Raw genomic sequence first — 19,841 nt, 5'->3', positions numbered from 1 at the left:
GAGGGGAGGGGAGGGGAGGGGAGGGAAAATTGAATTTCCCCAATCACTGAGTAGCTCTGATAAAAGGCACCTGAGTGCTCAGTTCCTCAGTTCCCACATCCTCAAAATAAGGACACTGCCCACTTATCCAAGAGTCGGGGCCCCTGATTACAGGAACAGCAGCAAATATCAAGCATTACTATAAAAGCCAGGAACCTAAAGTATAAACAAAGCTGAATAACTTCTTCAAATTCCATTTATTTAATTATTAATCCTAAGAGTTTCGATTCATCTAATAATTATTTGTAAAAGGGCACCTTAAAACTGGAAAGCAACCTCTTCATTTACCTGAAAGAGGAAACAATTTAAAGGGCACCGCCTAGTCTAGGCAAGAAACCTGCTGTCTGTGATAGGAAGGACAGAGGAAAAAGAGGCAGTCATTTCAAAATCAGTTAGTGGTCTAGAGATCATAACCACCCAGAAACGGAATGAGGCTGTGCTCAAGTTCATCCCTTTCAGCATCCAGTTCTTACCAGCTTTCTTCGGCAGATCTGGCAGAGGAGGTGGGAATCACAGGCACTCTCCCAACTAGCAGTCAGCATACACGGACACTAGTGTTAGAAACGTTTTCTTCACTGACACCTTTATATTGTTGATGAGAGAGGAGTGAGGAAAGACACTAGCCAACACTTTTTCCTCTCTGAAAAGTGCCTAAATCTCAGGCCCAGGATGCTGGATCTGATCATGCTGACAATGTTACCTTCAGTGAAGTGCACCGTGAGCCCATCCATGGTTTGTATTTTATTTTAGTCCCCAAGTTTCTCTGCAGCAGTTGTGAGGGGCACCCTGATGAATATGTTGCTAGTAATGGTTTAAGCACCAAAATTTTTGTAGATGATTTACTGTTTGGGCAGGGGGAGTGGCTTTTGAGACAGGGTCTTGCTGTGTTGCCCACAATGGAGTGCAGTGGTGTGATCAAAGCTTACTGTAGCCTCAACCCACTGGGCTTAAGCAATCCTCCCACCTCAGCCTCCCAAGGACTACAGGCACTCACCACCATATCTGGCTAAATTTTTTTGTAAAGACAAGTTTCACTATGTTGCCAAAGCTGGTCTCAAACCCCAGAACTCAAGCAATCCTCCTGCCTCTTCCTTCCAAAGTGCAAGGATTACAGGCGTGAGCCACCACACTCAGCCAATGATTTGCTTTTTAAAAATAAATTAAATTAATAGAGCGGATTTTGAATTATCCCTATAATATCACCCCCAATCACTTGCATCCCGACAGACATTCCTGAGCAGGAAAAAGAGGTGGAGGTGACAACTCGTTTCAGCAAACCTAACTCCGCACAGAAATCAACCACTACAGACTTTTTAAATAATTATGTTTAATACTTCAAAATTAGGTTTGTCATATTTATATATTTTTCCTGGAAAATAACAAGTTCCTGAAATCCCTGAATGGCTGGTTTCATTACCCATGTGCTTATAAAACACTTTCGGCCGGGCACGGTGGCTCCCGCCTGTAATCCCAGCACTTTGGGAGGTCGAGGCAGGTGGATCACGAGGTCACAAGATCGAGACCATCCTGGCTAACACGGTGAAACCCCCATCTCTACTAAAAATACAAAAAATTAGACGGGCGTGGTGCCGGGCGCCTGTAGTCCCAGCTACTCAGGAGGCTGAGGCAGGAGAATGGCGTGAACCCAGGACACGGAGCTTGCAGTGAGCCAAGACTGTGCCACTGCACTCCAGGCTGGGCAACTGAGCAAAACTCTGTCTCAGGAAAAAAAAAAAAAAAAAACACTTTCATGAATACAGTATCAAAATCAATTTTGTTTCCCCACAAAATGCTTAAATGTTATAAAATACGTATGTATTGTCATATACATGCATATACACATACATACATGCATACATGTGCACACACAAAGAAACGTATTGAGCATGCTAATGTCATTCTTCAGAAATGTTTTGGTGGGGCCGGGTGTGGTGGCTCATGCCTATAGTTTCTTTGTGCACACACAAAGAAACGTATTGAGCATGCTAATGTCATTCTTCAGAAATGTTTTGGTGGGGCCGGGTGTGGTGGCTCATGCCTATAGTCCCAGCACTTTGGGAGGCCAAGGCAGGAGGATCACTTGAGTCCAGGAGTTCGAGACCAACCTGGCCAACATGGCAACACCCCGTCTCTACTAAAAATACAAAAATTAGCTGGCCGTGGTGGTGCACACCTGTAGTCCCAGGTACTCAGGAGACTAAGGCAAGAGAATTGCTTGAACCCAGGAGGCAGAGGTTGCAGTGAACAGAGACTGCACCACCGCACTCCAGCCTGGGTGACAGAGCGCAACACCATCTCTAAAAAAGAAATGTTTTGGTGGGAAAAAAAATGAGAACCACTTATCCAGTGAACCTGCTGACAAGTACACCAAAGTATTCTAACCATAAAAGTCACAAAAGATACAAATACTGAGGAGACTATGCCAGGAATACATGTTAGAGGTCTTTGGCAGACAGGCAAACAGGCAACTGGCTGTAGCTATTCTTTTTGCTTTTTTTTTTTTTTTGAGACAGAGTCTGGCTCTGTCACCCAGGCTGGAGTGCAGTAGTGCAATCTCGGTTCACTGCAACCTCCGCCACCTGAGTAGCCGGGATTAGAGGTACCTGCCACTACACCCAGCTAATTTTTTTTTTTTAGTAGAGACGGGGTTTTGCCATGTTGGCCAGGCTAGTCTTGAACTCCTGACCTCAGGTGATCTACCTGCCTCGGCCTCCCAAAGTGCCGGGATTACAGGTGTGAGCCACAATGCCTTGACAATTCTTAAAGACATCACAGTATTGGCTCCTGAATCCATCAAAATACACCTTCTGATTACCAGCCTCTGGTTAATTGGCTTGAAAACCAAAGAGAAAATCTTGGGTATCCCAGGGGTAAGGTGGATGAGATTCCCCAGGACTGAGATCAAATACACGATGTAGAACCCCCTGGACAAGGTACCATCTGAGCCTCAGGAAGAAACCTGAGGGTACTTTGGCACTTGGAGAGCAAAACTACTGAGACGCAACCTAGATCTGCAACTGCAGAGCGTCTTTATTTTGAAGAATTCAGCATACCAAAAAAATAGTAATCCTAGAAAAAGGTGATAAAGTAGAAATTGCTGTCATCAGTTATTAAAAAAACCCTGTAATTTGGGGCCAGGTACAGTGGCTCACACCTGTAATCCCAGCACTTTAGGAGTCCAAGGTGGGCAGTCCAAGGTGGGTCAGGAGATCAAGACCATCCTGGCCAACATGGTGAAACCCTGTCTTTACTAAAAATACAAAAATTAGCTGGGCATGGTGGCGCATACCTGTAATCCCAGCTACTCAGGAGGCTGAGGCAGGAGAATTGCTTGAACCCGGGAGGCGGAGGATGCAGTGAGCCGAGATCACACCACTACACTCCAGCCTGGCGACAGAGCTAGACTCCGTCTCAAAAAAAAAAAAAAATTGTATTTTGGGATTATTTTGGTGGAGAGATGCAGGAAAGAGGACAGAAAGAAAACAATAAAAGAACCTACACCTAAAAGTTAAAGGAAGAGACGATGGCCAAGGACTCATCCATTAGAGAGAACTTGGTGTCAAAGAGCAAAAAGCTAAAATTCTAGTTTAGCCAAAACCCATAAGCCCTGTGTAAAGTAGATGAGCTATAGTATTGCTGAACACTGAGAAGCTGAGTTGAAACAAGTGAGCAGATGTGTAAATCAAACCTTATTTACTGCTTGCTTCGAATAACCAAAAATCACAGGACTAAGTGGGAACCTCAAAAGTTTACTTAACCCAAGTTTCAGTATCCAAGCAAGATGGGAACTGAATTACCCTATGCAGACAACTGTCCGCTCATTCTGAAATACCTATAGACCAGGCAGGGATTTGGTTCTGCCAGGACAGCACAAGGAGCCGGATCCAGAGACTCTGTGTGGGCCTGAGGACAGGCACACAACTGTGGCTAGAAAACCAGGGTCTGCGGGAAATTCACAGGTCTTCACAGGTCTGGGGGAAGCTGGAGGTCAGTACTCTGGAGGCCTGTCTGAACTCCTTGCCTCAGCAGGCAAAGCTCAGTGAAGAGAGTATAAAGAGAAAAAAGTAACCAGCCATTTTAACTTTGGCAGAGTTTTGTCAACAACAGAGAATTTCAACTTGGAGTTTGCAGAATTTCTCAAGACTGGTCTGTTCACCAATCTCCAGCCCTAATGACATTATGATATTAGAGAGCAACTGCTCCTCTGAGATGGTCAATGTTGCTGGGTTGGTTTGATTTGGAGGCCAGGATTGGGGCAGGATTTAACGGGCAAGAAAAGGAAACATGCAGCGTCACTACTTTGCTAGAATCAAGGCCAGGATTTGGCTATAAACACGAATGTGTCGTTTAGAGACTACAAGATTACATTTCTCACCACAAAATCTCAAAACAGCTTTTATGATTCAGAGTGGATAGAACTGAAAATCAAGTCTTCTTTGCCCAGCAAATAAAACAATCATGCACATATTGACTACATCACAATGTCACCTGCACCGCACTGACTACTAAAGCGAACTTCTTCTGTCGTTATTTACTTTTATTTTTATTCGTTTTGTTTTGTTTTGTTGTAGAGACAGAGTCTTGCTCTGTTGCCCAGGCTGGAGAGCAGCGGCATGATCATAGCTCACTGCAGCCTCGAACTCCTGAGCTCAAGCGATCCTCTGGCTTGTGCCTCCTGAGCAGCTGAGAGTATAGGCGTGAGCCACCAAGCCCGGCTAATGTTAAAATTTGTAATAGAGATGGGAGCTCTCTATTTAGTGCAGGCTGGCCTCAAACTCCTGGCCTCAAGTGATCCCCTGACCTTGGCCTCCCAAAGTGCTGGGATGATAGGCATGAGCCACTGCACCCGGCCAGTAACTTACTTTTTTAATAAGGGGAAAAATTATTTCAAAGTGATCATCTAGTCTGGGACAAAGAATAAGATTGTTTGCCTTTAGTGTAGAGACCAGGCAACTTCCATTAAGGAATTCTATGAAAAATATGCATTCAGTTAAAACAAAAGAATATATACTTCCTGAAGCTTAAAGGAAAAAATAATAATAATAAAACAAAAACAAAACAACTTAGCAGTGTGTTCCCCCAACACTGAAATATCCCATCCCTCGAGGCCTGGCTTCAAGTTTCACAAAAGCCATCCTTAAGTGTCCCCTCGCCCTCTGCAGAGCTCTTCCTTCTCTGAATGACTGGGGGCTCTCTCCTACGCCCAATCAGGCAGCTCTGCACCAAAGGATACACAATGTTGTGCTATTTGCTAAAATTACATACAGTTGTGTGCAGTTTGCTAATTATTTCATGTGTATAAATGCCTTTTCTTCCCCAAGTAAAATACGTGAATTACTCGAGAACAAGGTTTCGTTTTATTCCTCAATTGTCTGTTCCCCATCCTCAGGCCTGAGCTGAGCTAAGCTGAGCATGCAGGAGACGGCGAACACACATGGCCTGAGAAAGCGCCCTCCCTGTGGAAGGGCTGAGTGCTGTGTGTTTTCATGAACCACCACACCGAGCTGTGGGGCTTTCTGTGCAAGGGGGCTGCCCATCCCGTGTCCCCGTCCTGCCACACGAGTCCTCAGAGGGCTCCTCTGCCTGACACCCTCCCAACACCACTCCCAGGAGGAAGAAGTAGTTCACACAAGACCACGCGACTCAGCTGGTGCCCCCGTTTAATCAGGCTGCTGCAAATGCTTGGCCAAAAGCAATAAGGGCATGACTGAGAGACTGTGGGAGTTTAATATAAAAAAATTAATAAACAAAAAAGGGAGGGAAGGAGAAAGGGTCTACCTTTTAATAGGGCCCTAATTACCCAACTCATAGGATCAGCCCAAATGAGATGGGAGTTTATTTCGGGGTTTTTTTAATTATTTTTTTTTATATATATATAAATTGCTGCTATGTGTTTTCTTTCCTCTGAGCAATTATGCAGCAAGTACGTAAAGAGGAGAAAAAATATTAATTAAATATAAGGTAATTGTGGAGTTGGCCTGGAGAGAATGAGTCTGAACTCTGGACGATCACAGGCTACTAGGGTTTGAAGACTGCTCAGGGCCTCCCAGAAAAGAAAGAAATAAAAATACAACCAACCAATAAGCAGATGCACAGTGCAGCAGGAAGAGCAGGGCACAGAAACAGCAGCAGAGCAAGGGGTCTGCAGGGCTCCAAACACCAGAAATCAGTGAGCTGGCCAACTGCTCAGGGCTCCCAAAGAGCTTGTCGAATCAAGCCCCAAAAGATGGACTGGCCAGTCTTCCCATGATCAGTTAAATGGATACATCAAAATTGGAAAAGACAGAGGAAGGAGAGGACTCCCACAGCCTATGGTGTCCAATCTGTACTTCAGTCGCAAACCACCACAACTTCGGCCTGAGGGGCACTGAGGCAGGCCCCAGGGAAGCCAGCAGACGTCCTGAGACACTGGCAAGGCAGGGCCTCCTTGGCTTTCCCACCACCATGACCTCAAGGAAGGATCTGGGCAATATCAAAAGAGTGAAATGAGGCCACCATGGGAGTGCCGGGATATAAGCCCGTAACTGGTGACATAACAGCAGGTGACACAAATGACAACACTGCTCCCCTGAAACAGTCCCGGCAGTGCTTGTATCACCTCGGCCTTTCTACAGACAGCTCAACTGGATCCAACTCGCCCTTAGCCTGGGAAAGCCTTTGTACACACTGGAATTCAGACATGTTCATACCCGCTAAGGCCCTCACGTCATCTCCTCCCACGACTGCCAGATGGGGAGTGAAGCAAAGCAGGTGAAACCACAGGCCCTGTTGAAACAAGGCCTTGGCAGTACAGCCCTACGCCTGCTATCGCTACGCAGGAAGAAAAGCTCTGAAAAGTTAAACTTGGAGCTGGCTCTGCCATCAAACTTATCTGGTTTGTACAGAACCAGTCTTACTACCCAGCCAAGAGGATTTACAGCAGGCCCTGAAAAGCAAAAAAGAATGAAAATGGGGTGGGCAGCCAGGGACTCTGGCCACTAAATGAAAAGCACATGGGAGAGAAAATGACCTGTAGTGCTTAGTAGGCCTCTTCCCTATCCATAGTGTAAGAAGACAGTGTTGGGAATGACTATCACACAATTACCCACCAGGCAAAACCAGAATTCCGTCGCTTACCTGTTCTTTAAAGGCCACTGAGGCACTCGCACCCTGAGGGGCAGAGCAGGGGGCGGGTACTTCAGACAGTCTAGAAGCCCAGCCACCTCACTCCACCTCAGGCTCCCACAGGCGCAGGAATCTCACTAATTACTATCGATCAGCCACAAACAAAGTGGCGCAGGACCATCTGGGGTGGATGCTTTTAGTTCTAGAAAAGACCAGGCTTTACTAAGGGGAGATGTCAGTCATCTCTGCACGCGAGAAGAGAAGTCAGAGGTCACTGACAGAGGCAGTCTCTAGGTAACAGCTACTTTTAAAGGGACACTACTGATGCAGAACCATAGGAAGAGAAGGTTTCTTTTCACTCGCATGGCATTTTAATTACTAGAAAGTGATACCACACATCTTAGGTACTTACCAGCGGCTCTCGAGGCAGCACATTTTCACTTCCTGGAGTAGAGCTTGGCTGCAAAGAAAAATGGAAACAAAAATAAGATCACAGTGCCACCCAATGGACATCAAAAAACCAAAGATGTTCCATTCTCAAACGATGCACGCTAGCACCTCTTTCTCACATCTCTCACCGGTTTTTCATGACATGAGAGTATTCTGCAGTGGACTACCTGTAAAAAGTAGCCCAAAGACTCTGAATGCAGCAGGGAAGATAGACTGTTTCTGGGTTCACCGCCACAGCACTCCAAGAACAAGGCTTGGTTCTGCTCAGGAAGGCCCACGACCACCTACTGAGCAGCAAGGGCTGGGGACCGTCACAAAATCCACGGGAAGAGTAGAGTCCAGAGAAAAGGCTTGAACACAGAGCGCAACACCTCCTCTTTCTGCCACCTCCCCAACGTCAGGGGACTGGGAAGAAAAGCCGCGCAGCAGTGGAGAACCAGATTCCACCACCAGGGGGCCCCAGCTGCCCACGCTCAGGATTTTCTCTGGGCATCTAGTTTCTGGAGCCAGTAAACCACACAGGTGCCTATTTATCCCCTGCCACTAAGGACACCACCCCACAATGGTAAAGGAAGTCTCAGGCTTAAATCCTTCTTGGAAATAAGCTAGTGACAGGCTGACATATAAGCAGACCAACCTCCAGGCGAGCAGGCAGCACTGCAGCTGAGCCCCTGGCTCTAGCCTGTTTCCTCCTCCTTGGGGCCACTACCTCACCCTCACAGGCACCTTCGACCCTTGACTGACCCGGCCAAAATTCAGAGAAAGGGAGAGGCAGAGGTAGAGACAGATTCTGAAGAAATTTACAAATCTCCAAAAGAATAAAGCAAGCAGGTATGATGCTAAGTGAGCTATGATTAGTTTACTGTGACTGATGGTCAGGTCGATTGCCATCTATCTACAGATAATATCCAGACGAGTGCAGTGAAATCTGTGTGTCCCAGGAGACAGCCTGCAGCCTCCATTCTCCCAGCTATTACAGATCAGATGGAAGTGCCAGGCTGCCTTGAAAAAGGACAGAAGCCCAGTCCACAGAGGGGTTCCCAAAGAATTCCTCATGCCAGTTGCTACCACATAGCTGGCACACAGCACAGTGGCAAGCACTCTGCTGGAAGAAGGACTCTATCCCTCCATCCGAAGTCCTGTCCCAAAAGCCTCACCACCCAGGACAAGAGGTCAGCCAGCAGGAAACTATCTAGACAGTGAGGGTCAGTCTCAGGGAATCTGAGCAAGCTTTCCCTGCCTCCCTGCCTCCTGCCCTCCCCAAGCTCCAGACACTGGTAAGTTCAAACCTTTAGAGCTCCAGCCCACGCCCCTCTGAGGTACACATCTGACTGCCTTCCTGCCTCTGCTTTGACTTAAGCTGCCCTGGAGCAGACTCACAGTCCTCTCTGCCACCTATGTCTTCTTCCAGCATTCCCTCTTGGCATGCTGGGACAAACCACCAAACGATGTAAACTAGAATCCAAAGGCCATCTTGACACAGCTCTTGCTCCCTTGCTCCCAGAGCTAACTCATTACATCAAGTCTGCCAATATTCCTTCCTTAATATTCATGGAAGAGTAGTGCAAATGCTGGCACTTTGGGAGGCCCAGGTGGATGGAGTGCTTGAGCCCAGGAGTTTGAGACCAGCCTGGGCAACATGGCAAATCCTCATCTCTACAAAAAAATAGAAAAATGGGCCAGGTGTGGTGGTGTGCACTTGTACTCCCAGCTATTCAGGAAGCTGAGGCAGAAGGATCCCTTGAGCCTGGAAATTCAAGGCTGTGGTAAACTGTGATCACACCACTGCACTCCAGCCCAGATGACAGAGCCAGACCCTGTCTCAAAAAAAATTTTAAAGTCCATGGAAACAATCTATTCGTTTTTCTCCATCTCTACTGCTATCACTTTGGTCCAATCTACCAAAATCCCCTGCTTAGACCGCTGCGTCAGCCTTCTCATCAGTGCTGGCGCTCTTCCAATTCATATTCTGTGATGCAAACAGACTATCATTTCCAAAGGAGAATCTGATCGTCCCATTCCTTATCCACCCACTCACCCCATAAACACAACAAATTTAAGGGCTTCTCATTGCTCTTAGAAGACAGAAAAACCGGCCGGGAGCGATGGCTCAAGCCTGTAATCCCAGCACTTTGGGAGGCCAAGACGGGTGGATCACGAGGTCAGGAGATCGAGACTATCCTGGCTAACACGGTGAAACCCCGTCTCTACTAAAAAATACAAAAAACTAGCCGGGCGTGGTGGCGGGCGCCTGTAGTCCCAGCTACTCGGGAGGCTGAGGCAGGAGAATGGCGTAAACCCGGGAGGCGGAGTTTGCAGTGAGCTGAAGTGAGCTGAGATCCGGCCACTGCACTCCAGCCCGGGCGGCAGAGCGAGACTCTATCTCAAAAAAAAAAAAAAAGAAGAAGACAGAAAAACCGCAGCATGGCCTACAAGGCCTAATATCTACTCTGACTACATCTCAGGTCTCAAGTGGCACCACATTCCCCACTTCTGCCCCCTACAGACGCACTGGCCTTTGCTTTCTCTGTCACTGCGCCTCTGCACATGCCCTTCCTTCCCTTCCTTCCCTTTAATTCATCCTTCAGATCCAGCTAAGACACTTCCTCAGGGAAACATTCCTTCCCTGACATCCATGACTAGGTCAGATCTCCCTATGACACACTCACGTAGGACCACCTGCCTCTCCTTCAAGGACCTGAGCAGACCTACAACTTTACATCTGTGTGACTATGGGGCTGAGGCCTGTCTCTCTCACCAGATGATAAACTCCACGTGTGCAGAAACTGCCTGCGTTTGCTTATCACTGTATCCCCGGGGCCTAGGACAGTGCCAGGCACAGAGGAGGCCTTCAATAGAAATTTGTTGAATGAATGAATAAATGAACGAATGGGTAACAAAAAACTGAACAATGGTGACAACTCAACTGAATGGATTATTTAGATTCTTCAGTTCGTTGTCTTCCTGAGGGTTTTCCTCCACTCCATTTGGTAAATACTAAGTGCTAACATTCACTTAACTCTTTCCTTCTTTAATTTTCACAGTAAGTATACCAAATTACTGCTGATGAGGAAACTGAGGCAAAAGAAGTTAAATAACTTGCCCATGATTACTCAGATAGTAACTGGTACTACAGAGATTTGAACACTTCTACTTAATCAAAATAAGCAAGTTTTGTTTAAACCACATTTTATTAAGCAACAACCTTAATGCTACTCCATAAATAATAATGTAGGTTATTTGACCAGACAAAACACACAAAAGCAAACAGTTTTAGTATTTAGGAAGCCCCACTCTGACTTAACCCAAAACTTTCTTCCTAAAATAAAACTAATCACTATGAATTGTTTTCACCAAGGAACTGCTCTTAAAATTAGTTCATCCCTTGAACAGCTAGTATTGACCAGAGGGAAGAACTTTAAACGATACACAGTGCCAAATACATCTCTTTCATCATATACCCTTTAGTATCTTTTAAATTATAAGCCATGTCAATGAATTGTTTTAAAAAATGTAACATTAAAAGTAAAAAAGAAAGCCTCCCTCTCATTCCAACCCTAAGGGACCCACACTGACACTGGTTCCTTGTATATTCTGCCAAGGATATTCAAAGCATATAAGAAGTATGGCCAGCAGAGCGTGGTGGCTCACGCCTGTAATCCCTGCACTTCGGGAGGCTGAGGTGGGCGATCACTTGAGGCCAGAAGTTAGAGACCAGCCTGGCCAACATGGCAAAACCCCGTCTCTACAAAAAAATGCAAAAATAAGCTGGGTGTGGAGGTGCATGCCTGTAGTCCCAGCTACTCGGGAGGCAGAGACACAAGAATCACTTGAACCCAGGAGACGGAGCTTACAGTGAGCTGAGATCATGCCATTGCACTCCAGCCTGGGTGACAGAGTGAGACCCTGTCTCAAAAAAAAAAAAAAAAAAAAAAAAGGAAGAAGCAGCATAGCCAAGTGTAATGGCTCACACCTATAAACCCGGCACTCTGGGAGGCTACAATGGAAGGATCACTTAAAGCCAGGAGTTTGAGACCAGCATGGGCAACACAGCAAGATCCCATCTCTACAAAAAATTTAAAAATTAGCTTGGTGTGGTGGTGCATCCTGTAGTCCCAGCTACTCAGGAGGCTGGGAAAGGAGGATTCCTTGACCCCAGGAGGCAGAGATTACAGTGAGCTATGATGGTGCCATTGTATTCCAGCTTGGTCAACAGAGTAAGACCCTGTCTCAAAAACAAAAAAAGGATACATGTGTATGCATAATTCCTACCATGGAATTTGAAACAGCAACACTCCAAATTCCTCAAGTCATGGCTTCCCAGAGCCATAGTCCCAGTTTGAAGGTGGGAATACAAATGTGAGCCACCACACCCAGCCTTTTAAAAAATTTTGTTAATCATGGACTACCCTGTGTTTTTAAACAGTACTACTTATTTTTTTAAAAATCTTCCACAATACTAGCTCTTTAAAAAATTAAAGCGGGCCAGGCAGAGTAGCTCACACCTATAATCCCAGCACTTTGGGAGGTCGAGGCAGGCGGATCACCTGAGGTCAGGAGTTCAAGACCAACCTGGCCAACATATGGCCAACATAGCAAAACCCCATCTCCAACTGATCCTGGAAATCTTCACAGGGTAGTCCATGATTTAAAAAAAACAAGGCCAGGCATGGTGGTTCATACCAGCACTTTGGGAGGCCGAGGTGGGAGGATCGCTTGGACCCAGGAGTTCAAGACCAGCCTGAGCAACATGGCAAAACCCTGTCTCTACTAAAAAACACAAAAATTAGCCAGGCATGGTGGCACACGCCTGTAAGTCCCAGCTACCCAGCAGGCTGAAGTGGGAGGATCAACTGAGTCCAGGAGGTTGAGGCTGTGGTGAGCTGTGATCACAACACTGCACTCCAGCCTGGGTAACAGAGTAAGACCCTGTCTCAAGGAAAAAAAAAAAAAAGGCTCAGAAACTACCCACAGGCATGTATTATAACAATGTAAGAAACAGATACAAGGCAATCCATGCCCGGGATCCTCAGAGGCCTGAATGGGGAGAGCAGGAAGGGAAGAAAGCAAAAGCAGAAAACCGTTTTAAAAAAAAGTCAGGCAAAGACTACGGCGGCAGAGAGAGAAATGCTTTTCTTTTGGTAGAGACAAAGGTGCTCTCACTCCTGCTGCCAAGGCTCTGACCTTCTCCAACTGGAAGGCGTTCCCAGATCCTGACCTGCTGCCCAACAAAGAACAAGCTCACAAGCAGCTCACGGATTTGAGCAACTGGCAGGAGCTCCAGGTCTAGGAGTACCCATCCCGCTTCTGCCCAGTGACTGTGACTCCAGACATGTCCTAAGCTAGTCTGTGTAGTTTTCTGCTGGGAATAAGATTCAATCCCACCAATATCCTTTGAGATGCAGTGGCATGACAGAAAGTACACAAGCTGTGGCATTAAGAACTCAGTGAGGCCGGGCGCGGTGGCTCACGCTGTAATCCCAGCACTTTGGGAGGCCAAGGTGGGCGGATCACAAGGTCAGGAGATTGAGACCATCCTGGCTAACACGGTGAAACCCCGTCTCTACTAAAAATTAGCCGGGCGTGGTGGCGGCGCCTGTAGTCCCAGCTATTCAGGAGGCTGAGGCAGGAGAATGGCGTGAACCCGGGAGGCGGAGCTTGCAGTGAGCTGACATCGCGCCACTGCACTCCAGCCTGGGCGACAGAGCGAGACTCCATCTCAAAAAAAAAAAAGAAAAGAAAAAAAACTCAGTGATTTGGAGGTACGCTGCTCAACCTCTCTAAGCCTCAGTTTCCTCATCTATGGGAATAACAGGAATAATACCACCACCTCACATTCAGGATTAGAGGAGATGGTAAGTTATTTCATGTCACTCCTCTGTTCAAAGTCAACTTCGGGTCATGATGGAGTAACAGGGAACAGATTTGCCCTCCCACTGTAACCAACTAGAAAACTAAGCCAAATAAATAAAACCACTGTGTGTACACATTGGACAGCAGGAAGTGCAGGACTATGATCCCTGAAAGCAGAGAAACAAATTACTTGAGCCCTAAAATCACTCTAGCTTCCTTCCAGGAGACACATTTCAGACCCAGGAGAGAGAGAGGGGGATCCCAGCAGAGCATGCAGTCCACTTGAGCTCAAGAGACAGAGATGAGAGTTCAGGGAGGCCAAGGCAGCTGAAAGCTGCAAGACAGACTTCAGAAAGAAAGAGCTATGCAGAAAAAGTGCTCCAGAAATCTGCCTGGATGTTCTCCCAAGTCTTTGCTGAATACTAAAATGTGTGCATGGATAGGGTGAAACTCCACAGTGATGAAGAAGCTTTGAGCTGAACATTTTTTAGAACTCTGAGGAATCACGAGTCCCAAGCAGCCAGACTGGACTGTCCTCACAGGGCATTCAGGAGAGACCTAGAAGGGCCACATCTTGGTAGGGGAGGTCAAATGATCCCTAGATTAAAGATTATCCAGACCCACTCTAACAAAGCTAAAAAACAGAACTCAAAATAATAAAATTAAACCATAAAAAACTGCCCAGAAGAACAAAGCTTTAAATACTCTTTAAAGACCACGAAAACCAGAACCTCAACAATACTGAACTCACAATATCCAGCATCCAATCAAAAATTTCAACACATGGCCAGGCGCAGTAGCTCACGCCTATAATCCCAGCACTTTGGGAGGCCGGGGAGGGTGGATCACGAGGTCAAGAGATGGAGAATGTCCTGGCTAACACGGTGAAATCCCTTCTCTACTAAAAATACAAAAAAAAAAAAAAAAAAAAATAGCCAGGCATGGTGGCAGGCACCTGTAGTCCCAGCTACTCAGGAGGCTGAGACAGGAGAATGGGGTGAACCCGGGAGACGGAGCTTGCAGTGAGCTGAGATCACGCCACTGCACTCCAGCCTGGGCAACAGAATGAGATTCCATCTCAAAAAAAAGAAAATAGAATTTCTAGATATGAAAAGTAGAATATGTAAAATAAAAATTTCAGGCCGGGTGCAGTGGCTCAGGCCCGTAATCCCAGCATTTTGGGAGGGTGGATCACCTGAGGTCAGGAGTTCGAGACCAGCCTGGCCAATATAGTGAAACCCCATCTCCACTAAAAATACAAAAATTAGCCAAGCATGGTGGCAGGCACCTGTAAACCCAGCTACTCAGGAGGCTGAGGTAGGAGAATCGCTTCTACTCAGGAAGCAAAGGTTGCAGAGAGCCGAGATAGCTGAAATAAAGACAAATTCCTGAAGACAAAACATACCAAAACTGACTCTGGAAAAAATAAAAAAGTTTAATAGCCTCACATCTATTTTTAAAACTAAATACATAATTTAAAATATGTAAGTAAAGGCCAGGGCGCAGTGGCTCAAGCCTGTAATCCAGATTATGGGCAGGCCGATGACGGGTGGAATCACGAGGAGATCAGAGACCATTCTGGCTAACACAGCGCGGTGAAACCCATCTCTCTAAAAAATACCAAAAACTAGCCGGGCGAGGCGGCGGCACCTGTGTCCAGCTACTCGGGGGGCTGAGGCAGGAGAATGGCGTAACCTGGGAGGCGGAGCTTGCCAGTGAGCGTGAGATCGGCCACTGCACTCCAGCCCTGGGCACAGACGCGAGTACTCCGTCTCAAAATAAATAAATAAATAAATAAATAATAATAAATAAATAAATAATAAAAAAAAAAAAATACGTAAGTAAAAAAAGTAATAGGCCAGGCACAGTGGCTGACGCCTGGAATCCCAATACTTCAGAGAGGCTGAGGCAGGTACATCATTGAGGTCAGGAGTTCGAGACAAGCCTGGCCAAGGTGGTAAAACCTCCATCTCAACTAAAAATACAAAAATTAGCTCAGGCATGTACACATCTTGTAATCCAGTACTCAGCGGAGATGGGCAAAGACCCTTGAACCCAGGAGGGAGAGTTGCGTGAGCGAGACGAGCACTTGCCTCCAGACTAGCCAACCAGAGTTAGACTTCATCTAAAAACAAAAAAGTAGGCTGGGCGCGGTGGCTCAAGCCTGTAATCCACAGCACTTCTGGGAGGCCGAGACGGGCGGATCACGAGGTCAGGAGATCGAGAACATCCTGGCTAACACGGTGAAACCCCGTCTCTAACTAAAAACTACAACAAACTAAGCCGGTGCGACGTGGGCGGCGCCTGTAGTCCCAGCTACTCGGAGGCTGAGACAGGGGAGAATGGCGTGAACCCGGGAGGCGGAGCTTGCAGTGAGCTGAGATCCGGCCACAGCACTCCAGCCTGGGTGACAGAGCGAGACTCCGTCTCAAAAAAAAAAAAAAAAAAAAAAAAAAAAAAGTAGCCCAGGCACAGTAGCTCATGCCTGTAATCCCAGCACTTTGGGAGGCCGAGGTGGACGGATCACAGTCAAGAGACGGAGACCAACCTGGCCAACATGGTGAAATCCCGTCTCTACTAAAAATACAAAAATTAGCTTGGTGTGGTGGCACATGCCTGTAGTCCTAGATATTTGGGAGGCTGAGGCAGAAGAATCGCTTGAACCTGGCAGGTGGAGGTTGCAGTGAGCTGAGATCACGCCACTGCACTCCAGCCTGGTGACAGGGCAAGACTCTGTCACAGAAAAAAAAAAAAAAGTAATAAAGTATAAAATTAAAATTTAAAAAGAAAACTCTAGGCCCAGATGGCTTTACTGGTGAATACTATCAAACATTTAAGGAAGAAATAATGGCAATCTTATATAAACTGTTTGAAAGAATACAAAAAAAAAACTGCCAAACTCACTCCATGATGCCACTACTATCTTGACATAAAAACAAAAAAACTATAGACCAATATCCCTCACAAACATAAATGTAAAAATCCTTAACAAAATACTATCAAGTCCAGCAATATATAAAAAGAATAATGTACTAAGTAGAATTTATCCAAAGAATAAAAAATCAGTTTAACATTTCAAAAATCAATCAACATAAATCATCATATTAATAAAAGAAAGGGGCCGGGCGCGGTGGCTCAAGCCTGTAATCCCAGCACTCTGGGAGGCCGAGACGGGCGGATCACGAGGTCAGGAGATCGAGACCATCCTGGCTAACACGGTGAAACCCCGTCTCTACTAAAAAATACAAAAAACGAGCCGGGCGAGGTGGCGGGCGTCTGTGGTCCCAGCTACTCAGGAGGCTGAGGCAGGAGAATGGCGTAAAAAAACCTGGGGGGCAGAGCTTGCAGTGAGCTGAGATCCGGCCACTGCACTCCAGCCGGGGCGACAGAGCGAGACTCTGTCTCAAAAAGAATAAAAAATAAAAAATAAAAGAAAGGAAGAAAACAAAAGGATCAACTCAGTAGAGACAAAAAAGAGCACCTGACAACATTCAAAAATAATTTTTTTTTTAAGAGACAGAGTGTCAGGCCGGGCACAGTGGCTCACGCCTGTAATCCCAGCACTTTGGGAGGCTGAGGTGGGCAGATCACAAGGTCAGGAGTTCAAGACCAGCCTGACCAACATGGTGAAACACCATCTCCACTAAAAACACAAAAAAAATTAGCCAGGCATGGTGGCGGGCGCCTGTAATCCCAGCCACTCAGGAGGCTGAGGCAGAGAATCGCTTGAACCTGGGAGGTGGAGGTTGCAGTGAGCCGAGATTGTACCACTGCACTCCAGCCTGGGTGACAGAGCAAGACTCCGTCTCAAAAAAAAAGAGACAGAGTCTCCATCTTTCAGCCAGCCTGTAGCGCAGTAGTAGTGTGACATGGCTCAATGTAACCTACAACTCCAGGGCTCAAGTCATCCTCCTGCCTCAGCCTCCCAAGTAGCTAGGACTCCAGGTATGTGCCACCATGTCAGACTCATTTTTAAAAATTTTGTATAGAGATAGGGCCTCACTATGTTGCCCAGGCTGGTGTCGAACTCCTGGCCTCAAGCAATCCTCCTGCTTCAGCCTCCCAAAATGCTGGGATTACAGGCGTGAGCCACTGTGCCTGGCCTCAAAACACATATGATTTAAAAAAAAAAAAAGAACTCAGCCAACTAAAAATGAAAGTTGAATTTCTTCAACTTGACAAAGGCACCTACTACAAATACCTATAGCTAACACTTAACTGTAGAAGACTAAAAATATTTCCCCCCAAATCGGGAACAAAGCAAAAGATATCCAGTTACACTGTTCCTTTTAACAATACACTCAAAAGTCCTAGACAGTGCAATAAAGCAAGAAAAATTAAAAGCATATTAATGGGAAGGCAAGAAGTAAAGCTGTCTTTATTTGCAGACGATACCATCGTCTACAGAGAAATCACAAGGAACGTACAAAAAAGGTACTAGAGGCCGGGCGCGGTGGCTCACACCTGTAATTCCAGCACTTTGGGAGGCTGGGGCTGGCAGATCACCTGAGGTCAGGAGTTCAAGACCAGCCTGGCTAACATGGTGAAACCCCGTCTCTACTAAAAATACAAAAAAAATTAGCTGGGCATGGTGGCGGGCACCTGTAATCCCAGCTACTAGGGAGTCTGAGACAGGAAAACCGCTTGAACCCAGGAGGCGGAGGTTTTCAGTGAGCCAAGAGCGCACCACTGCACTCCAGCCTCGGTGACAGAACACGAGTGTGTCTCCAAAAAAAAAAAAAAAAAAAAGCTAATAGAATTAAGAGTTAACAAGGTTGCAGATACAAGGCCAATATATAAAATTCAATTTTATTTCTAAATAGTAGTATTGAATAATTAAAAAATAAAATCTATAAATATAACAGCATCATAAAAACAAAAAATATTTAGGCTCAGCCCTGTGGTTCATGCTTGTAATTGCAGCACTTTGGGAGGCAGAGGTAGGAGGGCTACTGAAGTCCAGAAGTTCAAGACTAGCCTGAGCAACACAGCGAGACCCCCTCTCTACAAAAATTCAAAAAAATAATTAGCTGGGCATGGTAGCATGCACCTGTAGTCTTAGCTACTCGGGAGGCTGAGGCTGGAGGATCACTTGAGCCCAGGACTTGGAGATTACAGTGAGCTATGATCACACTACTGCACTCCGGCTTGGATGACAAAGACCCTGTCTCAAAAACACACACACACTCACACACACACACACACAAATAAATAACACTACACACTCACTAGAATGGCTAAAAACATTTAGACAGTTTCTTACAAAGCTAAGCATACTTATTACATGACCCTACCATTCCACTCACAGGTTATTTCCCAAGAAAAATGAACAATATGTCCTCACAAACACTTATACATACACGAATACTCACAGTAGCCCAGAATTAGAAGCAATCCTGTGGCGAACAGACTCTAAGGTGACCCCATGATCCCCACCTCCTGGTATCCATGCCCCTGTGCTGTTCCTTCTCCTCAAATGTGGGCAGGATCTGTTACTTGCTTCTGGCCAACAGAATATGGCAAAGGTGACAGCATGTACGTGATTGCATTAATGTGGGTAAGATACATGGTGGTAGTGTCCATTTTACTAAGAGACTCTCTCTTTTGCTGGCTTTGAGGCAGCGAGTGGGAAGACTCATTTGGCAAAAAACTGAGGGCGGCCGTTGACTGACAGTAACAAACTAAAGTCTCCAGTCTCATGGTCCATAAGGAACTGAATGCCACCAACAAGCACACAAGCTAGGAAGCAGACCCCTCCCCAGTTAAGCCTTGTGTGCAACCACAGTCCCGAGAGGTTTCTCAATAGTAGCCTGGTGAGACTCAGCCCAGCAGTTTCCTGACTCCTGACCCACAGAAACCATGAGATAATCAATGTGTGCTATGCTAAGCTGCTAAATTTGTGGTAATACTGTTACTCGAGAATCAAAAACTACTACAAATGTCGATCAACTAGTGAACTCATCAACAAATTGAGGTACAGCCATCCATACGATGGAATACTACTCAGTAGTAAAAAGTAACTCATGGCCAGGCACAGTGGCTCACGCCTATAATGCCAACACATTGGGAGGCCAAGGCAGATGGATCACCTGAGGTCAGGAGTTGAAGACCAGTCTGACCAACACAGTGAAACCCTGTCTCTACTAAATTAAAAAAAATTGGCTGGGCGCAGTGGCTCACACATGTAATCCCAGCACTTTGGAAGGCCAAGGTGGGCAAAGCATTTGAGGTCAGGGGTTCAAGACCACCCTGGCCAACATGGTGAAACCTTGTCTCTACTAAAAATTCAAAAAATTAGCCAATTAGCCGGCTATGGTGGTGGGCGTCTGTAATCCCAGCTACTGGAAAACTAAGGCAGGAGAATCTCTTTTTTCTTTTTTTTTTTTTTGAGACGG

The 19,841-nt window shown here is 46.2% G+C and overlaps 1 protein-coding gene across 3 annotated transcripts in view; it reads right to left on the bottom strand.

Moving 5' to 3' along the window:
* The window catches only part of PEX14 (peroxisomal biogenesis factor 14), a 163,713-nt gene that overhangs the window by 133,162 nt on the left and 10,710 nt on the right, over positions 1 to 19,841 (bottom strand). For all 3 annotated transcript variants that reach the window (XM_017887943.1, XM_017887944.1, XM_017887945.1), the window contains exon 2: positions 7,556 to 7,603. In XM_017887943.1, coding sequence (XP_017743432.1) covers positions 7,556 to 7,603 — 48 coding nt within the window. The remainder of the gene's footprint in view (positions 1 to 7,555; positions 7,604 to 19,841) is intronic.

Source organism: Rhinopithecus bieti, unplaced genomic scaffold (genome assembly GCF_001698545.2).
Source record: "Rhinopithecus bieti isolate Rb0 unplaced genomic scaffold, ASM169854v2 scaffold_16234, whole genome shotgun sequence".
NCBI classification, from domain to species: domain Eukaryota; kingdom Metazoa; phylum Chordata; class Mammalia; order Primates; family Cercopithecidae; genus Rhinopithecus; species Rhinopithecus bieti.
This window is presented reverse-complemented; position numbering and strand designations above follow the sequence as displayed.